The following is a 26,631-nucleotide window of genomic DNA, read 5'->3' as shown; positions in this document are numbered from 1 at the left end:
TTTGCATTTCTTAGCTTATTGAAATTTGCCACCTGACTCTGAAACTCTAAAAGGAAGTACATTCTGTAAGATGCTGGTGGTGGCAAGTATCCATAAATGGCAGGGTGGATTTTGAACAAGAGAGTCAATCCATCTCCAGAAGACCCAAATGCATTACATTATTAGTGCAATTAGTTGATTAATTCCTATGGAGGTTTAGATGGATGTTAAGGGGATCTGTCCTCTGTGAAAGGTCACTCAGATGACAAGTGCTATGACTCAGTGGCTAAAGAAGGGGCCTTTAATCCATGAGAGCTGGGCTGAAGTTCTACTCCTGCCATAGTACAGTCTTGGCTAAGTCTTGAGCTCAGTTCCTTGCTTGTATTGCAATCAAGCCCTTTGTGGAAGTTTGTGCTGTATTTGTCAGCACAAAATGGAAGCTGAAGAATGACTGGGCTGTGTGCTTTTTACAGCCAGTCCAACAAAGCAGATGGAGAGGAAGACTAGCAATAGCAGCAGCAGCAGCCTTTCAGAATAGTCAAAAAATTTCATGACTACCTGTAAAAGTAATTTGGTATTATTATTCCCAGGGCTTTTTTCAGTCAGAACTCACCAGAACTCAGTTCTGGGACCTCTCAGGCACCGTTGCCATTCTAAGAGAACGAGGGAGGTGTTCATAGTGAGTTCCAAAACCTCTTTTTCTAGAAAAACAGCATTGTGTGTGTGAGAGTATGAGAGAGGCTAGCTCAAGGATCCCACCCAATGAGTTCATGGCAGAGGCAAGATTCGAAGCAGGAAGTTCCTGGCTTCTCAATGAGCCTCCTTGCCCACAATACTACACCAGCTCTCAGTACTGGACTTTCCTGACATATCCTGATGATGCCATTTCCTTGCACAGACAAAACTAGACCTTTGAAACACATATATTAGTTTTTTGGTTTTTTCCTGAACCACACAAATTTGGTTCAACCTGTTTCTTTGTCTGTTGCTCAGTCGTGGTGCCAGCTATTTATTTATTTTTGTTAGGGAATTTTTTTTTTACCCGGCTCTTCAACCAAAAAGGATTCCTTGGGTAGCTTACAAATCACTAAAAAAACCCCAGATAGCCCCTGTCCCTGAGGTTACAATGTAAAAATACATGGCACCAAAGGAAAATGGATTGGAAGGGAGGAGGAAATAAGCAAACACAAGTTCAAGTTCTTAGTTACATGTTGTTCTAATGAACCGCTGGAGTGGAATGTGTTGCAGAATGCACCTCTACAGAGCCCTCCAGTGGTAAAAATGGGAGTGGTTGTGGCAAATGGGAGGCCTAATGCAATGGAAGCCTGTAAATGTTGCTGAAAGACATTCCACCATCCCTGGCCATTGGCCAGGCTGGCTGGGGCTGATGGAAGTTGTAATTCAGCCACATTTTGAGGGCCACAGGTTTGTGATCTCTGGTTTAAAGGCCTCAATAAATTAAATGTAACACTACTCAGTTGGTACAGCAGCATGAGACTCTTAATCTCATGGCCCCACATTGGGCAAAAAGATTCCTGCATTGCAGGGGATTGGGGTCCCTTCCAACTCTACAGTTCTATGATTCTACTACTAATAAAAATAGTAATTTATGACCCACCCTTTCCCCTTAGGTCCTAGGGTGGGTCACAACAGTTTAAAACAAAATACAGAAGTGATGCTTTTGAATTATGGCACTGGAGGAGACTCTTGAGAGTCCCATGGACTGCAAGAAGATCAAACCTCTCCATTCTTAAGGAAATCAGCCTTCAGTGCTCACTGGAAGGACAGAACCTGAAGCTGAGGCTCCAATACTTTGGCCACCTCATGAGAAGAGAAGACTCCCTGGAAAAGACCCTGATGTTGGAAAAGATGGAGGGCACAAGGAGAAGGGGACGACAGAGGATGAGATGGTTGGATAGTGTTCTCGAAGCTACCAGAGTGAGTTTGACCAAACTGTGGGAGGCAGTGGAAGACAGGAGTGCCTGGCGTGCTCTGGTCCATGGGGTCACGAAGAGTTGTACATGACTAAACGACTAAACAACAACAACAATCATTAGAATAAGCTGAGTCCTAAAATATGCATCTCAAGTGTCAAAGCCCAGATTTAAGAGGTGCGCACAGGTCAGCACACCTCAGGAAGCAAACAATGTAGCGAAGATTTCCTAAAATACTATATGCCTAATTGAGGTGCTACAAAATTCTATAATTGATTGGTTGACCAAAAGCAAGACTGTTGTCTGAAACCAATCCTAAAACATTGTCCCGTTTGTGTCTGCCATCCCCAGTTCAGCTGTTCGCTGGTGGTGGGAAGTTTTATTACAGGAGCCATCATGAAGGCCGATGCAGACAGAACCATTTCTGTGTAGGAGATAAATTACCGAGTAACGTAAGGAGGCAATGAATAATTAGATACCAAAATGGGGCTCATAAATTAAAGAACAGGAAAGATGCCAGAACTGCACACAATAAGCTGATAGAAAAAAAAGTGAGGGGCCATTTTACCAAGGTAAGCATCACCCCAGTGCAATTTCTGTGAGATACTCCATCAGCTGACAGCATCTGCCTGGTTGCTGCTCTGAACAATGCACTTCCATTTCCATTGAAAGGGAGGAAGAGGGATTTTTGATTCATTAAGAGCCAGCACACCGCAGATTAGCAAAAGGCAAACTCCAGTGTACATCCTCTGGCCACAGGAGCTTCCCCCTTGTGTTCCTTTTCGCTTCATAAATATGCTAATTTCCCCTTTCTTCTGCATTCCTTCTTCTTTCAAAATTCCATTTCATGGAGACATGATGAATCTACTTTCCAGCTATCTCTGCTTTGCAAAATTATCTCGGAGAAAAAATCATGCAGTGGGGTGGAGAATCTGTCTCTTTGCATGTTTCTAGACAGGGGCTTAATATTGCAAGGAGATCATTTAGATGTTGGATGATTGTTAACGGTTTTTTTAAAAAAGAGAAACTTATCCTATTTTTGCTGGAAAGGGTACATCCAGGTTAAATGGGTGAGAAATGGAGGCTGGCATTTTGGTGCCAACCACATCTGGAAGACCCTTTCCCTCATAAATGGAGATAAAGCAACAAAGAAGATGAAAAGCAAGAAAAATGCAGTGATTAGGTCAGATCTAGCCACATCAGGTTAGGTTTATTCAATTTATAAATCACTTCCCACTAAAGTGATTTACAACCAGTAAAAAAAAATACAACAAAAACCTAAATAAAGAACAAAAAACAGATTCAACAGCACAATACTGTTATCATTCGTGCCTCCCAAATGTCCGAGAAAACAAAAATGCCATTGCCTGTCACTGAAACAATGACAAGGTTGGTGCCACACAGAGCTCCTTACGAGAGAGCTTTCCATAAATGGGGTGAATGCTACACAGAATTCCCATTCTCTTCTTGCCACCCTCCAATTCACTCTCAAAGGGCACACACAGAAAAGGACTGCATATGATTATCTCAGGGTCCAGAGAGGTTCAGGTGGAGACAGGAAGTTGTTTAGGTATGGTGATCCCATGTTGTGTAAGGCTTTCAGGGTCAAAACCAGCACACTGTGAAATGATGCAGGACCCAACACAGACCTTCTAAACCAGAGGAACTCAATGCAGTGCCCTCCAAACACTGGACTACAATTCCTATCACCTCTTATCACTGGCCATGCTTGATGGAGGTTGATAGGGTTGCAGTTCAATAACATCTGGAGAACTCCATGTGGTCTGCTCAATTCAAATATATTCCTTTTTCCTGGTTGTTGTGGCTCAGTGACAGAGAACGAAGGAGAGAAGAAGAAAGATCCCAGCCACTGGTGACTGCAAGGGCTCAGCTGTATATCTCTCAGCCATTGTAAGATTGCCCTATGAACTTGGATGACATCACAATAGCACCTGATGTTAAACTCCCAACCACAGGGCTGGCTGGTAGCAACATTATCATAGCTGCTTCCCCAGGAGGAGAGCCACTACCCTGGTGGCATGATGGGGAATAACATCTCCCACAGGAAAATTAAGAAACATAAGTGTGATAAGTCTTCAGACCAGGACAAGGACAAAAGGGGAATTTTAATCTGCTTGAAAAAAGACAAGGCCACTGTAAGTACCAGTCGATTAGTTGCTCCCCCATATCATCACCCCCAAAAAACACCAGAAGCTTTGTACAACTTCAGGCTTGTACAACTGGGTATAATACACATCCTCCCCCTACACAAGGTTTCTCTCCTGCCAAGCTATTTCTACATGCAGAGACTGTGCCATAATGCTGCCAAGACTATCGGTAGCGAATGCGTTGCCCTCCAGATATTACAGGACTACAATTCCCATCATCCTTGACCATGTTACCTGGGACCGATGGGAGTAATTGCTCACCAACACTTGGAGAGCATCATCTTGGCTACCCATGAACTAGACCCAGGGACCACAGTGTCACCACCATCTTAAGAGATCTGGGAGTGAGTATTCTCAGCACTGCCATCCCAACTGTGGAAGGCTCTCCCCGGAAAAAGCCACCCGGGGCCTACTTTGCTGTCCATTCAGCACCAAAGAAAGACATTTCAAAAACCTTTTCAGGCTTTTCAGACTTCACATCAGCCTTGTTTCTGGTCCCAAATGTATAACTGTGGACCTTCACACATACCCCTCCATGTAGGTTGGTGGTGTCACATTCTATAAGTGGTGATGGTAATCTTCAAAAATATTGGAGAGATTTCCAGATATCAGGAGAGTGCCTTTTTGCACTTATCATTTATGGTGGCATAACTGTTCTTTCCATCAGGGTTTCTTTTCTGGCATATTGCTGAGCAACTTCATTATTACTCAGCTAGTATTTTGAAATGATGTACTACCCCCACCCCTGTGTACCACAAAAAAATTGACTTTTGTGAAAGATCTGGAATGGATCATCAATATTTGCATTTGTGTGGCATTCTGTAAGCATTGTCTCAGTTTTTGTGTGGAAGGGTTGAGAGACGCCTGCTTTCCTTCCCTCTGACCACTGCGAGCTGTCAGCATGCAAGCTCTGTTCAGAGGAGGGATATACAGGGTGAGTCTTTTAAAAGAGGCCCCGTGGAACATGTGTACTCTGTATCCTTGGGGCCTCTTTTAAAGGACTCACCCTGTATATGGTGAAAGGAGTCAATGGTACTGAGTCAATGCACTGCCCATGACTTCAATTATTAGCTGCAGACAAAATTCCATCACATTAACAAGGTTCACCATAGTTCAGGCAGACATGCAGATCCTCTTCTAATCTCCTATCTTCTCACAATATTCCAGCACAACAGGCATTAAAATAAAAATGATAAAAGCTGTGAAACGGCTACCTCAGTGCTCATGCTCATAACTCTGACATTTGCTGAGGGACACAAGGGTACTTGAGGGATAGAACTACAGCAGTGGCACTTTTCTCATGAGGGCACAACTCACCCTTAGTTTGGAACGCAAAACCTCAAAGTCACTCTCTAATAACTGTGACGTGTGAGCAAAAGTGCAGGCAATCAAGCTACAAATTAACTCTTTAAAAAAGCCAGATCAAATAGCAACAGTGCTATGATAAATGGCAAGTGTGGAAAGGACCTAATTCTTCTCAGTCAGCTCTCGAGAAGAGACATCTATTGACCATCCAAAGTAATGGTCAACCAATGAAGTTGAAGGATGAGAGATTTGCAACAGACAAAAGGAAATCCTCCTTCACACAGCATTTCATTAAATGGTGTATTTGAACAAGATGTGGAGGTGGCTAACAATGTAAGAACATTAAGAAGAGCCTGCTGGATCAGGCCAATGGCCTGATATGAACGGTAACATATCTTTGCTCCTAATGAAGGTTAGCTAACTCTGGCTTATAGAGATTACAGGGATTTCCTGCTAGTGAGACCTAGAGATTCTTCTGCGCAACACACACACACACACACACACACATACACACCAGTTTCCTGTGATGCTAATGACACAATTTATTTAGTTTTGCAGTTTCACACTTTTGCTGCTTTGTCCTTGCTGTTCCTGCAACTATTTCTTCATGGAGCACCACATTCCCTATTTCACTCCAAGTCTCTCTTCTTTCCCAAATTTTGAATGCAATCAATCTTAAGAGGGAACACTATAAAAAGCTGAGACTAAGCTTCCTGAGTTCCACTAGTGCAGGGGTCGGCAAGGCTTACCGGGCATGGGCCAGATCACTCCCGTGGAGATCCTCCATGGGCCGGAAACCACTTCTGCGCATGTCCAGACGCCGGAAATCGTGCCTGTGCAGAAGCAATTTTCAGTGTCTGGGCATGCACAGAAGCGATTTCTGGAACAAGTCAACTTTAAAATCACTATATATATTGCAACATTAAAGATCTGTTTAAAAAACAATGGCAGTGTTAACAGGTACAAATGACCTTCATAGTACTTAGCAGGCAAAAATGTGCCAGAATAAAATGTCTTTACCAGCTAGCTAGCAAACCACAATTCACAGAACAAGGTGCGATATTGCTGTAGTCACTTAGAAGGCCCAATCTCTTGCTGTCATCAACTGTGCCTCCACCTCCAGAGAAGGGCAAGTTGATACGGAAAGAAGAAGAAGAAGATGATGATGATCATTTATGCCCCGTCCATCTGTTTCCCATGGGTGGCAATCCCATAGGTACATTGGACATTTAGGGCTTTAAAGTTGATCGCCAACACTTTAAATTGTGCCAGGAAACAAAAAAGCACTCAGTGAGGATGCTGCAAGATAGATCAAACACAGTCCCTCTGGTGCCCACTAACAACCTTGTTGTTGTATTCTGGGTCAGCTGCAGCACCCAGAGACTCTTCTGTTCAAAGGTAGCCACTGCAAGAATCACATGAGAGGAAGCCAACAGTGTTTAAATATCTGTCAGGAGGCAATAGCTGAGACTATGAGGTCCAATCAAGTGCTTGACTCAGGCTGCAGAAATGGATCAGGGAGAATTCTTGTGCTTGAGGGAGGAAAGTTTCATTTTATTAGGAAGATTCTGTTTTGCTTACAGGTCAAGGTAGTGCTGCTTCCTCCTCTTGGAAAGTTGTCTCATGGCTCCAAAGTCCTCCCCCTCTTCACTCTCCCCCTGGGGAGCAGGGTAAATTTTTGTGGCCGGCAAGAGCCAAGGGGCTACCGTGGAGACAGTCCCAGCAGCCCCTCATTGCCGTTTCCTTCAGCAGCCCGACGAGGAGGAGGAGATGGAGACCACCAACTGCGGAGGATTCTCACAATGTTTTTCTTGGTTGAGGCTGAAAAGACAGGGGTCAACGCAGAAGGAGACTCCACGGTTGCCAAAAATAAAATCAAGAATTGGTACACCATACATCCAGTAGGCGTGAGAGGACCACCTGGACTGTGATCAGCAGACATTGCCAGATCAAGGGTACGGAAACAAAAACCTCCAGGACACAGGAAGGCAATAAACCAACCTGAGCATCTCAAAAAGGCTGGTCACCTTTAGTGTGTGCTTGAAAGTGGGGCGAGAACAAGGGTCTGTTCTCACGTGCTGCTATTGTGCCGATCACAAGGGCAATGTGAGGTTAAAGTAAGACTTAACGGGTTAAGGCAGAGATGAGGAGCCTTGGGTTTACCAGATGTTGTATTCTGACTACCATCAGCCCCAGCCAGCGTCGCCAGCATGGCCAATGGTCAGGGATGATGAGAGTTATAGTCCAGCAACAACTGGAGGGACACAGGTTCTGTTCCCGGGTTGGATATTTATCATTGTACAATATTAATGCACGAGCATGCTAGAATCATTCAGGCAATCAAGCCCATCTTTGTAAGAGGCAAGCTACACAGGTTCCTTGAGGCTGTCAGCTAGGAAACAGGTATGGTCCTCCTAGAAAACCCAGCAGACACCATCCAAAAAATCCAGAAGAGAAGTAGCTGTAAGATGTTGCACCAGCAATTGCTGATTGGGAACTAACAGTTGTAACATTGTGGAATGTGCTGTGTAATAGGGAGAGGCCCTGATTCACCTCCCACGCTTAACTATAAGCTATGAGCATTTTGCTTCCTTTGGGTGTCTTCATGTTGGTGCCTCATGAGGGAATCAGGTTGTTGTGGGTTCCAAAGCCTGAAAACAGCAGAACAATTGAGGAGAATTCAGTGGCAAGTGGAAAGGCATTTCCACACACACCCTGTGGCTTTATTGGGTGTTTTGGAGGGAGAATCATATACCTGTTTACAGAGTACCTGCAAGGACGTCAAAGATTAAGAGTTTCTCAGCTCCAGTCCTAGCAGGCACTTTAAGAACAGGCCTCTCTCTCATCCTCTGAAGGGCCAGTCAACTCATTACAGTATTCTTTGAGAAATAACGATGTATTCTGAAAAAAATTGGTATGTAGCTTGGGACTACAGGGGCACGGTGCTCCAAAACCACTTCCATACTCAGCTCAGATACCATCAATTCACATTTCCATAGGCTTTTATAGTTTGGGAATTCTTACGCTACTGGATATTAGCCATAATAGGTCAAACAGAACTTCCAAGGTTAGAGGCGGGATATATTTGATTTTCTGGATGCTGTTGACAAACAACAGGGTGCCCCTGTTATATTATGTCTGGCCTGTGGGCTTGAAATACAGAATTTGCCATATAGCAGGTCAGACTATTTGACATTCTAGTCTAGTACCATCTACTGACTGATGGTGGCTCTCCAGGGTTTCAGGCAGAAGAGGTCTTTCCCATCATCTGCTATTTGATGGCTTTAACTGGAGATGCTAGGGATGGAGCCTTATGCACAATAGTCACTTGCTGTACCACCAATTTATGGTTGCTACCCAGAAAACTTCCCAAAGCATCTCGCTGGCCTTTGTTGGGGACTAGGTGGACCCTTTGTCCATCTAGGCAGTCCTTATGGTCTTGCAAATCATCACACATTTTTCCTATATGAAGAAACTAAAAGGGTATTTGACAAATTCATGGTGGATAAGGCTATCAGTGGCTGCTATTCATTATTGTTACATATTACCTGTCAGGGAACTGACATCGGAGCTAGAAGCGGAGGGAAGGCTCTCAAATGATGCTGGAGAAGGGCCCAGCAGGGAGAGAGGCAGCTCCGCAGATGGGGAAGCAAATCAGCGCAACACCAGGGATAAAGAGGGGCTGATGGGGGAATCGGCGAGAGGGCTCCAGGACTCTTCGCCGGACAAGCAGGGAGAGCACGGGTCCCCCACTACCCACGCCCACCCTGCGCAGAAGACTTCCGCGCAGAGAGAGTAGGAGGAGACTGGTGTCAAACAACTTTTATGTTGGAAAAGATTTAAGAAACGCCCACTGACGGATTCTGCTAGCGACTGAGGCAGCCACGAAGTGAAGGGCTGCCCAGACTGAAAGGTTTAGCAAGGCAACAAAGCCTGGAGAGGCGGCAACTTACGCACGAGCAACCCATACACATTACAGCAATCCGTCAGTCCCTGACGTCGCTCGTGCACAGCGACTGGCAGGCAGCATCATGAGCAAAACTGGAGAAGCTGGCGCCACGGAGGGAGCAGCTGGAGGACAAAATCTGGTGGAGAGGAACTGAGATTTGGAACAGCATGTGGCTCTGCTGACGGCGCGGCTGGACGAAAGGCGGTCTCAGGATGCTCAGGTCAGACCCACCCCCGTAGCAAGGAAGGTACCGGGACTGGTACACAAGTTTGGAGGGAAACCCCAGGACTACAGTGCGTTCCGAACGGAAATAGAGTACGCTATGGAACTGCAACAGAATGATTTTGCAGACGATGGGGAAAGGGTTGCCTATATTGTCGGACATCTGCAGGATGGGGCCAGAGATTGGATCAGGCCCCTAATGGCAACGCAGAATGCCGCCTTGAAAGACCTGAGGAAATTCTTCCAGGCGATGGATGCGATGTATTCCAGTGATGTACAGCAAAGTGTGAATCGGCGGGAACTGATGGGTTGCAAACAGGGGAACCAGTCAGTTAGAGACTACTGGTCACGCTTTGCCATGTTAGTCCACCGGCTCGGGTGGGATTTGGACTCTGAACCTATTCAAATGCTGTTCGAGGAGGGGTTGTCCCCAACGGTGAAGGACGAGCTTTCCCGCGCACCCCGCCCGCAGTCGATGGATCAGCTGACCAAGGCTGTGCTTGCGATTGGTGTAAGGCAGGAAGCGCGGGCCCAGGAGAAGCGGGAAGGGAGAGAGCAACGTTACCATGACTACCGCATTCCTGAAATACCAAGGCAGCTTTCCCCGCCGGCGGAGCCCATGGAAATAGATGGGGCGTGCGCGCGGGAGATTTCAAACTCCAGTGAAGGTCGCAAGAGAGAGGGAAAGGATGGGAAAACCACCAAGAAGTGTTTTCTCTGCCAGCGGCCAGGACATTTTGCCAGGGTCTGCCCGCAAAGAAAGGCCTGGCAAGGGATGGTGGGAACTGCAGGGGGTGAGGAGGAGATGGTAAAGGAGCAGGGAAACGCCAAAGCTTGGCTGCCACTCAGCAGGCACAGCAGCCAGGCCAGCAACCAATAGAAGTGCCCAAACCAGACCCCCCCCCCGGGCGGCTATAGCCATAGAAGTGGTGCTAGAACTCCCAAATGGGCACCCAGTCAAGGTGAAAGGGCTGTTGGATTCAGGCAGTTCCTGCAATTTCTTCAGCAAGGACTTTGCACTAGAGCACCAGCTCCACCTGCTGCCCCTGGATTTCCCCTTGCAAGTAACCACCATTGATGGCAGGGAGCTTCTGGGAGGGGAAATGACGCACCAGACCCCACCAATGAGAATGAGGGTTTCCAGGCACACGGAGACTATCGCCTTTCACGTAGCCTCACTGGCAGGGCCCCCAATAATATTAGGGATGAGCTGGCTAGCACAACATGATCCAGTGGTGGCATGGCATCAGAGAACGGTCACCTTTGGGTCCGCTTACTGCTTGGAACACTGTCTAGGGGGAGAAACCCCAAGGATGACCGTGGCCAGGGTGGCTGGGATAGCTGTGGAGCCGAAAGGGGAGGTGCCACCACAATATGCTGACCTGCAGGAGGTCTTCAGCGAGAAGGAGGCAGATAGACTACTCCCACATAGGCCCTTTGACTGCCAAATCAACTTGCTCCCTGGGGCACAGCTACCGGTGGGTAAACTGTATGCCATGTTGGACAGGGAGATGAAGGAGTTGCGGGAGTTTATTGACAAGAACCTGAAGAGGGGGTTCATAAGGGAATCATAGGCGGTGGGGGGCAGTCCGGTGTTCTTTGTGGACAAAAAAGGGACTAACCAGCCCAGATTGGTCGTAGATTTCAGGGCGTTAAATTTGGTATCAGAACCCGTGACCTTCCCAATGCCCAGGATTGATGACATTTTAACACGGGTGAGGCAGGGAAAGATTTTTACCAAGCTGGACCTCAGGGGAGCCTACAATTTGATTAGGATGAGGGAAGGGGACGAATGGAAGACCACAATGTTCACCCCCTTGGGGGCCTTTGAGTACTTAGTTATGCCCTTTGGATTACAGTCAGGCTCCGCCTGCTTTCAAGCTTTCATGCACCACGTGTTGGGGTCCCTGCTGTACAAGAACTGCGTAGCCTTCTTGGACGACGTCTTAATCTATTCGGACAATGAGAAGCAACATGTCAGAGACGTCAGGGAAGTGCTGAAGAGACTGCAGAAGCACCAGTTGTGGGTCAAGCTGGAGAAATGTCAGTTTCACGCCAGAGAAGTCGAGTTTTTGGGGTACAAGTTGTCAGACAAAGGCTTAGTGATGGACCCAAGCAAGGTGCAGGCAGTGCTGGAGTGGAAGACTCCCAAAACCCGGAAGGACGTGCAGAGGTTCCTAGGGTTCAGCAACTTCTACAGGAAGTTCATCAAGAACTTGACAGCCCACTTGACAGCACCCATCACAGACTGTCTCAGTAGCAAGAGGAAGTTCACCTGGACAGAGGAGGCCCAACAATCCTTTGAAAAACTGAAGAAAGCGTTCGCATCGGAAGAGCAGCTCCTGCACGTGGATCTGGAGAAACCCATGAGGCTAGAGACCGACGTGTCCGACAGAGCCATTGGGGCGGTTCTTTTGCAGCCAGGGAGGAGCAAGCAGGAATGGAGACCGTGGGCCTTCTTCTCAAGAAAGCTGAACAAGTCGGAGCAAAACTATACGGTGTATGACCGCGAACTGCTTGCGATCTATGCGGCGTTTCGTCGATGGCGACATCTACTAATAGGGGCGCAGCACAAGATCCAGGTTTGTACAGATCACAAGAACTTGGAATACTGGAGGACTGCACGAGTGCTCAACCAGAGACAGATTCGATGGGCACAGGAGTTCTCCAAGTTTTCCTTCGAAATCCGATATGTGCCAGGAGAGGAAAACGTGAGAGCAGATGCTCTCTCCCGGAAACCGGAGTACTTGGAAGGAGAGGGGCCACCGGAGATATGACACGTGATCCCCGAGGACCGATGGGTGTGTGGGGGAACCTTGGTGGGGCAACGAGAACTGGCTGGACTTACTAGAAACGACGTGTTCGCACAAACTAAAATCCGGGAACTCCGAGACGGAAGAGAAACCCAAGGAGGGTTTGAGGAGAAGGAAGGGGTGCTGTACTATAAGGGGGTGCTGTATGTACCGGGGGAGACCCTACGGGGAAAGGTACTCAAACAACTCCACGACAACCCCACAGCGGGGCACTTTGGACAGCACAAAACCATGATGCTCGTCACCAGGCAGTTCTGGTGGCCCAGGGTGAGGGAGGATGTACGGGAATATGTACGGGGTTGCGACCACTGCCAAAGGGCAAAGGGGGAGCGGGCTGTCCCCGCAGGATTACTGGAACCCTTACCCACGCCGGGGAAACCTTGGGAGGTGGTATCCATTGATTTTATGACTGATTTGCCCAAGTCCCAGGGGAAGACAGCGGTCATGGTAGTGGTCGATCTACTAACAAAAATGTGCCATTTTATAGCTTGCTCACATGCGGTCACGGCAGAGGAAACAGCCAGGTTGTTTGTAGATCACATCTTCAGGTTGCATGGGAATCCTTCGAGGGTCATCGCCGACCGCGGGAAACAATTTACTTCCCGTTTCTGGAGGAAGCTCATGAGCTTGCTGCAGGTCGAAGTGGGCTTCTCAACGGCGAGACACCCGGAAACCAACGGGCAAGCAGAAAGAGCGAACAGTATTCTCCAGCAATACCTACGCTGCTACGTCAGCGAGAGGCAGAACGATTGGGTAGAAAAACTAGCGCTGGCTGAATTTGCGTACAATAACGCTGAACATGTGTCAACGGGAATGAGCCCGTTCATGGCCAATTATGGGTGTCACCCCAGGGCCTTCCCGGGGAGTGGGGAGGAAGGTTGGAGTGTACCGGCAGCAGATCAGTTTGTGGAAGAAATGGAAGCCCTGCACCAGCAACTCAAGATGAACTTGGAGCGGGCCAAGGAAATTTACAAGAGGCAGGCAGACAAGCGCCGTAGGGAAGGGGAGACCATACGGGTGGGAGATCGGGTGTGGTTGTCAACCCAAGGGTTACCTTTTAAGGGGGGGTGCAAGAAGTTGCAACCCAGGCGGTTGGGACCGTTTGAGGTAACACAGCAGGTGAACCCCGTGGCATTCAAGCTCAAATTGCCAGACAGCATGAAGATACACCCGGTGTTCCATAGGTCCCTACTCTCACCGTACAGGGAAGGAAGGGGATTCCCGGGGCAAGAGGGAGAAGTCACCACACACCCGCAGGTAGAAGAGAGGGAGCACCACAACTTGGCCATGGAAATACTTGATTCAAGGTGGCGAGGGTGCCAGGTGGAGTACTTGGTGGCTTGGGAGGGAGAACCCGGGTCGGAAAACACTTGGGTTCCCGCGGAGGCAATCACTGACGGGTATCTGATGGAGGAATTCCACCGCCTGTTCCCGGACAAACCCAAACCACTAGCGAGATTCTGGGAGGAGCAATTTGGAACCACAGACGATGAAGAGGATTTTGTGGGTTTTTCAGTCTCTGAAGGGGAGGGAGAAGAGGCTTCAGAGGACGAAGAATCAGACTGGGAGGCCCACCCCGCGGGAAGGGATCAGAGCGGGTGGGAAGCGGGTTTTGAATCCTCAGAGGATGGCGACAGCTCCTTCCGGGGGTTCCCCGCATCGTCGGCCGAAGAAAGGGACGAAGTTGGGTCAACAGGTCGGGCCGGGGGTGGAGGGGGTCCTGGGGGGGAGGTGGATGTCAGGGAACTGACATCGGAGCTAGAAGCGGAGGGAAGGCTCTCAAATGATGCTGGAGAAGGGCCCAGCAGGGAGAGAGGCAGCTCCGCAGATGGGGAAGCAAATCAGCGCAACACCAGGGATAAAGAGGGGCTGATGGGGGAATCGGCGAGAGGGCTCCAGGACTCTTTGCCGGACACCAGCGGGGAGAGCACGGGTCCCGCGCTACCCACGCCCACCCTGCGCAGAAGACTTCCGTGCAGAGAGAGTAGGAGGAGACTGGGTGTCAAACAACTTTTATGTTGGAAAAGATTTAAGAAACGCCCACTGACGGATTCTGCTAGCGACTGAGGCAGCCACGAAGTGAAGGGCTGCCCAGACTGAAAGGTTTAGCAAGGCAACAAAGCCTGGAGAGGCGGCAACTTACGCATGAGCAACCCATACACATTACAGCACCTTTGCTACCGTAGCTGGCAAGCCACCGTATGCCATTTGCCGGAGCTGGCAGGAGCAAGGAGCAAGAGAGGGCTACTTCATTTATGTCCTGCTTGTAGGGATCCCAAAGGCATCTGGTTGGCCACTGTAAGACCAGCATATGGAACTAAACAGGCCATTGGCCTGAGCCAGCAGGCTCTTCTTACATTCTTATATTGTCTATGTGGTTCTTTTAAAAAGGAAATCATTTCAAAATGATAAGTGCAGAAAATAAAACACATTGTTGTGACAGGTATGTCGCTGAATAACAACATATGCAAAAATGTCATGTGTAAGAAGCCTGTAATCTTCACAAAACATAAATATCCTCCATGCTTCCTTCTTTTGAGGCTCTTCTATAGGTCCCTTTGCCCTTTGAGGTTAGATGGGTGGTAAATAGAATAGGGCCCTTTTCAATTGCAGAGCCCAGTCTATGGAATGCCCTCCTTGCGGAAGCGTGTATTTTAGCTCCTGACGGAGACTTTAAAATCAATAATAGTAAAATTGCCCAGTTATTTCCCCATTTTTTATAACTGATTTTCATTTTATGGTATCCTGCTGGGATTTATTGGCTTTATACTTATTTTTAATCATGTGGAGTTTTTGTTTATCTTAATGGTCTGAGAGGTCATGAAGATGTTTCAGAAATGAAGCTAAGCAGATTTGGCTCTGGATGAGAGACCACCTGGAAACCTCACGAACATTGCTCTGAGCTTTGTGAAGAAAAGGAGGGGTACAATCCAAATGAATAAACATAGCCAATGCTACTGGGATTTGACACCAATGCAGAGCCCACTCCCTTCAAAAACTTTTCAATGGGGCAATGTTGCCTGGGCATAATGGGAGCTGGGGCTCAGCAACGCCTGGAGGGCCACAGATCACCCACTGCTGCATTGCCATGGAACTACACATAACAGAACCCAATGAAGTCACAAGAGAAGGAAATCCATGTTAGGAAGAGAAACCACAGCAGGTTCTAAGAATTCCCATCAAAGCTGGGCATTTCCCTTCTTTGGCCATCTCATTCAGGACCTCCCCATTGTCGTGCCAAACTTTTCTAATATCCAGAGGCTCCTCAGATGAGTCTAAGGTAAACAGGAAGAGACATATGACAAGGTATGAAATTGATTCTGCTAACCAACAATGGTCAGTGTCAGGAAGGGTTATTATTGATCGTCCGCTGTGGCACTACATGAGGACATTCTAGTTTATTTTATCTTCATTATTTTGGTAAATGGTGTTTTATGTATGTTCCCTGCCATGAGATCTTAGGATAAAGGGCAAGTTATAGCTATTTTAAATAAATAAAACTCCCAAGAAGCAAGGAAGCTGGGTTTATGGGATGCAAGGGGCTCCAGCTCCCCAAATATTTTGGGGGCAGGGAGATGCATCCTCCAATATTGAGGGGGCCATCACCCCTTGCCACCCCCTATGCACCCCAGTCTCTGACCGGCAGCCCAGGAACCCAGGAGCCAGGCATAGGCTGGAACTAGCAAGCACAAAGATTGTCCTCTGAAAGTCCCACCCCCACCCAGCACATGCTGGGCAGTGTCACATGACCACACCCCCTCAATGTGTGGGGCAAGTTGGCGCCCCTGCCAAGAAGGCACCCACTTTCCATGCAAAACCAATGGAGATGCACCATAAGTGCAACCAAGAAAAGTGCTGGTACCTACTATCTAAGTGGGAATATCAGGATGTGAGACCTGTGGGAAGCATGAAATGCATACTGGGCAGCTACAAACTGCACACATGTGTCTGCTATGCCTTTTCATAGGGCTGTTCATCCACAAAAAATGTTTCTTATCCTGTACATTCTAGCACTTTTCCCCCATCACCTTTCTAACAGCCATAATGTCCAAAAAACAAAACAAAAAAAGTGCAATGGAAAACATGGGATAATAGCCACTAGTTGCTAGTGACATTTAACCTCCATGCAAACATATCAGGATGAATATTCAATGAACAGGCAACAGGCTTTATCTCAGTGTCTTATAATAACAATGTCTTTATTTCCACAATACTTTCCTATGTAAGCACACTTGGGGATCTGTAATAAACCATGAATTCTGAAGTAGACACGATACCATGTCCTTTGGAATGCATCCCATGTTAAGCTAAGCCATGGTTAACATAAACCAAGGTTTACAAACCAGCTGCAAACCTTGGTTAATACATAAACCAAAGTTAAGCTGAGGTGCAGGTATGGACAATCAGGCTTAACTGTGCTTAAGTTAAATCAGGGTTTATAAACCATGGCTTAGTGTCACATGCAAACCAGGTTGTGTTTCTACTACTGAGTGCACATATCAGCACTATGTAAGTCCTTGACATCTGTTCAGTCTTGTCTATGCAGTATTTTTTTTTTTTTTTTTTTTACTGATAAATTTTTATTGGTATTATACATATATACATATAAACTTATACAAAGTCCAATACTTAAATTACACATAATATATTCATTCCATAAATCATAAATACATTTATTTTAGGCTCTGCCAAGCCTTGAACTTCCTTCCACTCCTTTGGTAAGTATCAAATAGACTTTATATTCACGTATTTTATCTCTTTTACATAATAACCTTTTACTGTTAGAGTTATTCCAATCCCGCCAGTGTCGTTTAAAGTTTAGTCCCAATATATATCCAATATTTAATCCAGTTATCATGAAATTTCTGTTCATCTTGATCTCTTATTCTTCCTGTTATTCTAGCGAGCTCGGCATAATTTGTTAATTTAATCTGCCAATCACTTACATTAGGTATGGCGTCCGTTTTCCAATTTTGTGCTAACATGATTCTTGCGGCTGTTGTGGCATATAAAAATAGTACCTTATCTTCTTTTTTGATTTCTTTACCTGTCATTCCTAGCAGAAAGGCTTCGGGTTTTTTGGGAAACGTGTATTTAAATTTTTTTTTAAGCTCGTTATAAATCGATTCCCAAAAGCCTTTCACTTTGCTGCATAACCACCACATATGGTAGAAGTCACCATCTACTTCTCCACATTTCCAACATCTTTTGTTCTTTAACCTATAGATCTTAGCCAGTTTCACTGGTGTGAGGTACCACCTAAATATCATTTTCCACATATTTTCCCTTAATGCCATACATGCCGTGAACTTCATGTTAGTATTCCATAATTCTAGCCATCTCTCAAAATGTTATAGCCGATGTCTATTGCCCACTTAGTCATAACGTCCTTCACCTCCTCGTCTTTTGTATACCACTCCAGTAAAATATCGTATATTCTAGACAGTATTTTGTTCTTTCCTTCAACAACTTCCACATTGAATTTGGATTTTTTATCTTCGAATCCTATTTTCTTTTTATCTTCTTTTAACAGGTCATTTACCTGGTGGTATTGCAACCACCCAGTAAATGAGTTTTTAATCTCTTCATAGGGTCTAAGTTTTATACCTTGATCCGTTTTCCTAGTCAGTTCTTCATAGGTAGGATTCTTCCCTTCCATATTAACTTTTTTGACTGTTAACACCTCTGTTGGTGAGATCCACCAGGGTGTCTTCCTTTCCAATAAGTTTTTATTTCTTTCCCATACTTGGAATATTGGCCCTCTAAAAATATGGTTTAAAAAGCCTCTATGTACTTTCACCTTTTCATACCACAGGTACGAGTGCCACCCGTACCTGTTATCGAAGCCTTCAAGATCCAAGATGTCTCTGTTTTCTAGCGTTATCCAGTCTTTCAACCACGATAAACACGCCGCCTCATAGTATAAACATAGGTCCGGAAGGGAGAAACCCCCTCTTTCTTTTTTATCTACCAGTATTTTCATTTTTATTCGCGGTCTTTTTCCCTGCCAGATGTATCTCGCCAAGGCTCTTTGCCATTCTTTACATTGCTTTAAACCTTTAAGTACCAGGATGGTTTGAAATAAAAATAACATTCTAGGCAAAACGTTCATTTTAATAACCGCTATCCTCCCCCCAAAAGATAATCTCATTCTCTCCCAGATTTCTAAGTCTTTCTTAATGTTCTTCCAGGTGACCTCATAGTTATCCTTATATAGATTGATGTTCTTAGCCGTAATCCAGACTCCAAGGTACTTCACCTTCTTTGCCGTCATAATTCCGGTTTTTTGTTCTAGGTCTACTATATCTTCTTTAGATACATTTTTAGTCAGTATTTTAGTCTTATTCTTATTGACCTTAAAGCCTGCCACAGCACCAAACTCTTCAATTTTTTGTAGGGCTTCTTTTACACTGTGCTTTGGATCTTCTAATGTTAGAGCAATGTCATCTGCAAAAGCTTTAATTTTGTGTTCCTTAGTTCCTACCCTGACTCCTTTAACCTCTGCTGTATCCCTCAGCCTCTTAGTAAGTACTTCCAATACTAAGATAAATAATAGGGGGGACAGAGGGCAGCCTTGCCTCGTCCCTTTAGAAATATCAAAAAATTCTGATGTAGTATTATTTATTATAAGTTTTGCCTTTTGCTCATGATAGATAACCTCTATACCTTTTCTGAATCTTTCTCCCATCCCCATCTTTTTCAAATTTTCCATCAGAAAGCGCCAAGAGACATTATCGAATGCCTTCTCCGCGTCGATAAATATCAAGGCCGCCTGTTTATCTATTCTAGTTTCCAGGTATTCAATAATATCTATCAAATTTCTTACGTTATCCTTTAGTTGTCTTCCTGGTAGGAAGCCCGTTTGATCTTTATGAATTCTATTTTTTAATACCCTTTTTAGTCTTTCTGCCATTATATCCGCAAACAGTTTATAATCGTTATTTAATAACGAAATCGGCCTATAGTTCTTCACCTCTAAGGCATCCACATCTTTTTTAGGTATTTTTTAGGTAATATATGCTTCCTTCCAGGTATTCGGAATCCTTCCCTCTTTTAAAATATTATTCATCACTTCACATAGAATTGGGCATAATTGCTCACTTAATGTTTTATAGTACTTGGCTGGTAGGCCATCCGGCCCCGGCGCTTTCCCAATTTTCATCTTTTTTATTGCCTTCCTTATCTCATCTTCTGTGATCCTCTGGTCTAATAACTCTTTCTCTTCTATGGCAATCTGTTGTAAATGGTGATCTTCCAGGTATCGGTCTATTTCATAATCTATTTCCTTTCCTCTTTTATACAGTTCCTTATAATACGTCTGAAATATCCTTTTTATTTCTTTTGGCTCTTCCACTATCCTTTCTCCATCCCTTATCTTGCAGATCGTATTTTGTTTTTTCCTTTCTCTTATTTGCCACGCCAAGAATTTTCCTATTTTATTAGCTGATTCAAAGTTCTTTTGTTTCATCATTTTAATTTTCCACTCAATTTCCTGGTTAACTATCATAGAAAATTGGGCTTGTAATATTTTTAAATTTTGCTTTATTGTCTCGTCACCTGGTTTAGTAGCTAGTTGTCTTTCATTCTCCATAAGCTGTGTTAGAATCTCTTCTCTTTTTTTCTCTTTTTCTTTTCTTAAATGGCTGTTTTTCTGAATTAGGAAGCCCCTCATAACGGCTTTTCCTGCATCCCAGACCGTTTCTATAGCTGTTTCTTTGTGTAAGTTCCACTTGAAGTATTCTTCGATTGTTTCTTTCGCCTCCCTTACTATCTTTTGATTATTAAATATACCTTCATTCATTCTCCATCTAAATACTCTAGTATCTTTACCCTTTATCTCCATAAATACCAGATTATGGTCAGATATAGTTTGTGGGAGTATTTCAGATTTAGCTAAGTTCTGTGTCAGCTCCTTCGAGATCCAAATATTATCTATTCTCCCCCAACTCTGATTTGGGTTTGAGAAAAAGGTATATTGTTTTATAGTGGGGTTTTTAAATTTCCAGGCGTCAATTAGTCCCATATTATCAACCAAATCAAAAAACGTTCGAGGTAGCTTGCCTTCCTTTGTCTCTTGCTTTTTTGTTGACCTATCCAAATTTGGTGACACCACTCCGTTAAAATCGCCCATCAATATCATTTTTTGATCGATCCATTCTAATAACTTATTACCTAATTCTAAGAAGAAAGCCGATTTTTTATCGTTAGGTGCGTATATTCCGGCGACAATTATTTTTATTCCTTGGAATACAATCTGTACTACTATCATTCTCCCTTGCTCGTCTTTATACAGTATTTTTGGGTCGAATTTTTCCTTTATATATAGTACCACACCTCTTTTCTTAACCTTGTCCGATGCCACAAAATCCAACCCTAGTTTCTTATTATTCAGAATTCTCTTATGTTTTCTTATTACATGAGTCTCTTGTAGACAGATTATGTCAAGGTTCTTTTTTAATAAAATATGTGTAATCTGGTTCCTTTTATTTTTATTGTTAAGTCCGTTCACGTTCCAAGACAGTATTTTTAAAGCCATCTATTATGTACAATTAGTAAATTATCAAATCTGGCTTAAAGCTGCTGTTCTTTGTCTTCTTTCTCTTCCTCTTCCCTCGCTTCTGTTAAGTTTATCTCTCTCTCTTCCTCTTCACTCCCCCCGCCCCCGCCCCCTCCCCCAGCTGCCCCCCTCCCTCCCCCCACCCCGCAACCCTTCCAAGTTCCTTCTCGTATCTTCTTGCAAATTTTTCAAGTTCTGAAGGACTGGACAGTTTGAATCTTTTATCCTTAAAGTAAAATGAAATTCCTTCCGGAAACTCCCATCTATATAGGATCCCATTTTTCTTCAGTTGGTTAGTTAATTTTTTATACACATCCCTCCTTCGAAGAAATCTCGAAGGGATCTCTTTAAATACAATAATTGGGTTTCCTTCAATATATAACCTTTTACTATAATTCTGTTTCAATACTTCGTTCCTCATATCCAACGAGTTAAACATGGCTATTACATCTCCTGGCAATTTTTTCCCCCTAGCTTTAGCCGATTTTGTTTTTATCCGAAATATATTTGCTAGGGAGAAGCTTATCTCTTCCTCCTTCCTATCTAACCAAATTGCCAACTCTTTCACCATTTTAGATCTTATATTCTCGTTTGGGTCCTCTGGGATCCCTCTAAATTTTAAATTTTGTTGGTTCTGTCTCATCTGAGTCATAGCCATACTGTCCAGCAATTCTTCCTGTACCTTACCTATCTCCTTAACTTCTATTTTAATTCTGTCCAAATCCTTCTTACTATCTTTTGTATCCTTTTGCACCCTTTTCATAGAATCCTCAAGTACTTTGGCTCTTACCGATAGGTCTTTGACTTTTCCTGTCAGTTCTCCCACCACCCCCTCTAATCTCTTATCTAATGTATCCTGCACTTCCAATAGCTTTTTCTCTATATATTGCTCATTATGTTTAAATTCTTTCCTTATTTCAGCCATCAAACTATCGTAGTCCTTGATCTCTTTCCCCTCCTTCCCATCTTCTTGTCTAGATGGCCTCCTTTCTGCTGGCGTTCCCACCGCCTTTTTCATTTTGTATGTCAACTTAAGTTAACTAATTATTAAAGACTTTTCCCCCCGTAAGACACTGAAGAGAGCTGCTGGCCTGTTCCTCTCATTAATTTCTTCCAATGCAGTTTCCTTTGATCCCACACGATGGCGCCTTGTTGACCTTCCAAGTCTTAGTTCTCTTCTCTTCAGTAGAGTTCACCAACCGAATGTCTCCTTCTGCACAAGGCCAAGCAGCTAATCTTGTGCAATATTAGCAATCACACAGTTAGGGGGAACCAAATATACAAAAATACGCTGAATACCAACCGAAGCAAAAACAACAAAGAGGAATAAAGAGAAAGCAGCTAAAAAAACCGAAGAAGGAAAACCAATAAAAAGAAGAACCAAAGAGAAAAGAACAAAAAAGGAAAACAAAAAAGAGAGAACAAAGCAGTTACAAATAGGGAAAACCAGCGTCTCAAAAGATACCCCAGGGACGTACAATAGAGAGGGCCAAAGGAAGGGCCAAAGGGAAATAAAGGGTGGGTGGGGAGGTGAGGAAGAAGTAACCGCCAAAGATACACGGGCGGGTAGGTGAAGTCACGTAATCGCGTAGTGGCTCTCTGGAACTCTGGAAGAATTGTGAGGTGAGTCTCGATCCGGGAGCGGACCCAGGAGAGGAAGGCGGGACCGAATGGAGAGACACTCCACGATGAAAAGGATTCCGTAAATGGCAGAGGGTCCTGGCAAATTGTCTTATCGAATTTCTTTTCTTGCCAAAGAGTTCTCAATCTTTTTCCGCTGCATTAATAGTCCAGCCTTCTCCTACTTAAATATTGGAGTATGTCTCTTTAAAACGGGTGGAGACTGGGAGGAAAATGGTGGTGCAAAGACCCAGTAAATTTTTACTTTACTTTAGTTTACTTTCTCCAAGCCATTCACTTTTTCTCCAAAACCTCGCCGGAAGAACACTGCCTTTCCGCGTCTCCCCTCCTCCTATTATCAGTCTGATTTTCAATCGTTTAACTGGGCTAAATATGTACCAGACTCTCCCCTTTGTTCAAACGTGGAGGATGAGAGGAGTAGAAATCGTTGTTTAAGTAATACTTAAATCAGTCTCCGCTCAAATACACCAGGCATAGAATTGGGTGTAAAAAACCCACCAATATATCTCAAGCCGGTCGCTGGCACAACACTATCTGACCAGATAAAACAGACAAATTCCTTTCACTTCTCTCTTATCTCTAGTCCATTAAAATATTTTCAATGTTACTTTGCCTCAGATTCCTTGTATTTTATACTTTGTATCTGAGGTCTCTCCTCTACGCCCACTTAGCAGCAGCTTTTCATGCTTTCTCTCTCTCGCAGTCTTCCGCCATACTCCCTTTTACTCTTACCGCCAGTAGTGGATTCCTTCTCCTTCACCCCACACAATTCTTTTCCGCTGGGTTCTTTAATTAAGCTTTCTGTCTGTTATCAGCTTATTTACTTTGGCTATTTCCCAGCTTTTTGGCTGTTGTCGGAGGTTCACCGCTTTTCACGCGGAGCCTGAGGCTTCACAACACGGAGTCTGTTGCTTCCCCTTCATGCTGCAGCTCCAGCCCTGTAAAACGCCAACAACACAGGCGAGCACAAGCAGCGTCGCAGGGTACTCTGTCCCCCAGAATAATCCTCCTGAGGTTTTGGGGTTCACGGAGCCTTCGTGACCCCTCTAGAACACCGTGTTGTTCGAGACCCCCCCGAAGGGCAGCCTCGCGCTCCTTCCCGTGGCCGCGGCGTCCCGGAAGCTCACCAGCTATGCTTTCTTGCTTGCTCCACAATGGCAGCCATCTTGGGTGTGCAGTCTTGTCTATGCAGTATTAAGGGTTCAGGGTGCTAACAAAAACAGCAATACACCAGTAGCGGTCACGATGGTCATGTCACTTGTTATTTATTTTGTTTTTGTTTTTTTAAATAATATTTATTAGTAGTTTCAGAATTATAGAAAATAATGAAAAAATAAAAACAGCACAATAATACCTAAAAAAGAGAGGAAAAAAACAGTACAACAATACAACAGTACAGCCAAAAAAAAAAAAAATACAAAGAAAAAAGGAAAACAAAAAAGAAAAAAAAACACAAATCCCAAATTACATATCTATAACTTCCATTTGCTTGTTTCATTGACCTCCTCACACCTCCCTTCTTGCATTCCAGTTCAATTAGTTATTTCAGCAAATTCTTTCCATCTTCCTCAATTTTTGTTACAAAATTTATCTTAAAAATTTAACCTAATAATTACCTCAACAAATCCTTTCCATCTTTCCCCATATTCTGTTATTCAAATTACCTTAGTTTATTTAACCTTATCTTACCCTAAAATACCTTAAAGCTTAAATCTTAGTTTTCAAATATACATAACTCCTGATATCATTTCTGCTAGAGTCATATAGTTTCATTCCAACATTTTCCCTAATATTCATTAATTTTAAGCTAGTTCCCTAAATAGAAAGTTTTTATTTATAAATTTTTTCCAATCTTCATCCCACGTCTCTTCTTCCTGTTCTCGGATCGTGTCAGTCCTTACTGTCTTACTTGTTATTTATTTTGAGTCCATGAAGAAACACAAAACCTTGGTGTATTGCAGCACCATGTTTTATCTGATCGCTATGGACTGCAGTGCTGCAACCAAAAGGGATCCCAAAGGAACTTACTCCTGTAAGCAACAATTGTGTTGTGAGATTGCTCAGATATCCTGACTCTGATGCTCAACAGGAATCCTACTTTCACTTCAGCAGTTGACTACCAAGGGAATTCACAGCCTCATTCCTTCTTTACTTATGCTTTGGTTTTTTGGCAGGGTGACAAGAGCTTTTATCCCTCTCCAATTCTGCTAACGTAATTCCACTTCCACAAAGTCAGAAGAGGGCATGAGGAAAGGTGCAACACTATGGGGGAAGTTGCGATTGTGGTAGACAATGGCAGTGCCTTCAGTCGATCAGGCTTTGCAGGAGAGGAAAGGCCAAGGATTTCCATGAAGACAACATACTTGCCTCCCACTGATCCGGGGATGACTCAGGACAAACATCTATCTATTTCCTGTAGTGTCCATGCCAAAGGCAGCTCCAGAAGATCCCCAGACCATCCAGTTAGGCATGGCATCATAGTGGACTGGGAGGCTATGGAAAATCTGTGGAGCCATCTCTTCTACTGTGGATTGAGAGTGCCTGTTGAGGACCATCCTACGCTGATGACTGACTCTCCCTCCTGCCCTACTACAAACAGAGAGAAGATGGCAGAGGTGTTTTTTGAGAGCTTTGGTGTCCCAGCTTTACATGTGGCCAACACAGGATTCCTCTCCCTCTGCGCCTGTGGTAGAGTCACTGGACTGGCTGTGGAGGCAGGGGCAGGAGTTTCTCATGTCACTCCGATCTACTCTGGGCAAACCTGGATGGAAGGCACCTACCGACTAGACGTGGCTGGGAGGGCTCTCTGCAAGCACATGCATGCCCTGCTGCTGGAGAGTTCCAATGACCCACAGCTTCTTGGGTCCTTGGATAAAAAGATGGTGGCCCGGCTTACAAAGCAGTACTGCTATGTGTCCATGGACTATGAAAGGGATCTTCAAGGCAAGGCTTGCCAGGACCCTGTGAGCATTCAGATCCCTGATGGACACTTGTTAATGTTAGACAAAGAACGTATTTGCTGCCCAGAGCCACTCTTCAGGCCACATCTGTTGAGCCAGAACTCCCCGGGACTTCATATCTTGGCTTTCCAAAGTTTGCAGAAGTTTCCAGCTGAGTTTCAAGGAGAGCTCATGCATAATGTTGTATTATCAGGAGGCTCCTCATTGTTTCCTGGCTTTCCAGAGAGGATGTGCAAGGAACTGCATGCCTTGCTTCATGGCAGGGGGCACCCTATAAAAATTCTGGCTTCCCCAGCAAGAGGCAAGGCAGCATGGCTTGGGGGCTCTTTGGTGGCCTCACTCAGCTCTTTCAATGGCTTTTGGATGAACAAAGAAGACTATCAAGAACATGGGGCAGCTTATGTGCATGAGAAATTCAAGTAGGCAAAGAAAATGCTTTGACTAAGATAAGGCAAAAGCATAATGGGGAAGAGAGAAAACAGCAAGAGCACAGTGGCTTTCCAAATGCAATTGTATTTTGTATCCAACCAAAATTCGGTGCTTTGTGTCATATTGATTTCTGCTCTCAGCTCTTTCTCCTTGAAATCAATGGGAGTTAAATAAACGGAGGTCTGATTGTGCGCCTAAACTCTCTATGGAAACAGGTTTTTCTTTAGCAAATGGAAATGGAAATACAAGAAGAGAAAAATGCATGGATACCCATCATTTCTATAATCAAATGGAGAGAAAAAGAAGTATCATTCATTACAACATGACCAACTTTACACATTATGCATTCTACTTATCTGGTCATTAAAACTTCATACCTGTTGCCAATTTTCTAAGAGAAATGAAGAAATGAAAGCAAAACAAAATCAAACAGTGAACCATTAACTCAAATGCAACATAAATGTAGTGCTCTTCTGCAATAGCAGAGAAAGTCAAAATTATATATTATTATATTATATTATATTATATTATATTATATTATATTATATTATATTATATATCTCCTTATATATGTAACTACTAGATTTATATTTGTATGAAGATTGCATTGCAGAATCATGGTCTTTCCCATCAGCTGCAAGAAAGAGGGCTCTTTAAAAAAACGGTATCTGTCT

General features: G+C 44.4%; 2 protein-coding genes and 1 long non-coding RNA gene across 4 annotated transcripts in view; 2 read left to right on the top strand and 1 right to left on the bottom strand.

Annotated features, from left to right (window-relative positions):
• NECAB3 (N-terminal EF-hand calcium binding protein 3) overlaps positions 1-26,631 on the bottom strand; it is a 93,962-nt gene that overhangs the window by 17,397 nt on the left and 49,934 nt on the right. The gene's annotated exons all lie outside the window — the stretch shown is intronic.
• Positions 3,625-7,403, top strand: LOC308479566. Its single transcript, XR_013987728.1, has 2 exons — positions 3,625-4,069; positions 6,970-7,403. It is a non-coding gene; the product is annotated as an uncharacterized lncRNA (long non-coding RNA).
• Positions 15,502-26,156, top strand: ACTL10 (actin like 10). 2 transcript variants are annotated; one of them, XM_081010275.1, is made up of 2 exons: positions 15,502-15,676; positions 24,743-26,156. In XM_081010275.1, the coding sequence occupies exon 2, from the start codon at positions 24,833-24,835 to the stop codon at positions 25,949-25,951; it is 1,119 nt and encodes a 372-aa protein (XP_080866401.1). In that variant the 5' UTR covers positions 15,502-15,676; positions 24,743-24,832; the 3' UTR covers positions 25,952-26,156. The 2 variants fall into 2 exon arrangements, with proteins under 2 accessions (XP_080866401.1, XP_080866402.1); XM_081010276.1 differs by having other exon boundaries at positions 15,550-15,650.

Source organism: Podarcis pityusensis (assembly GCF_964106645.2).
Source record: "Podarcis pityusensis genome assembly, chromosome: 6".
NCBI classification, from domain to species: Eukaryota; Metazoa; Chordata; class Lepidosauria; order Squamata; family Lacertidae; genus Podarcis; species Podarcis pityusensis.
The sequence above is the reverse complement of the archived record's forward strand: the minus strand, read 5'-3'. Positions and strand labels throughout refer to the sequence as shown.

Coding starts and splice junctions, on each gene's coding strand:
- ACTL10 (XM_081010275.1), top strand. CDS start 24,833: ATGGGGGAAGTTGCGATTGTGGTAGACAATGGCAGTGCCTTCAGTCGA.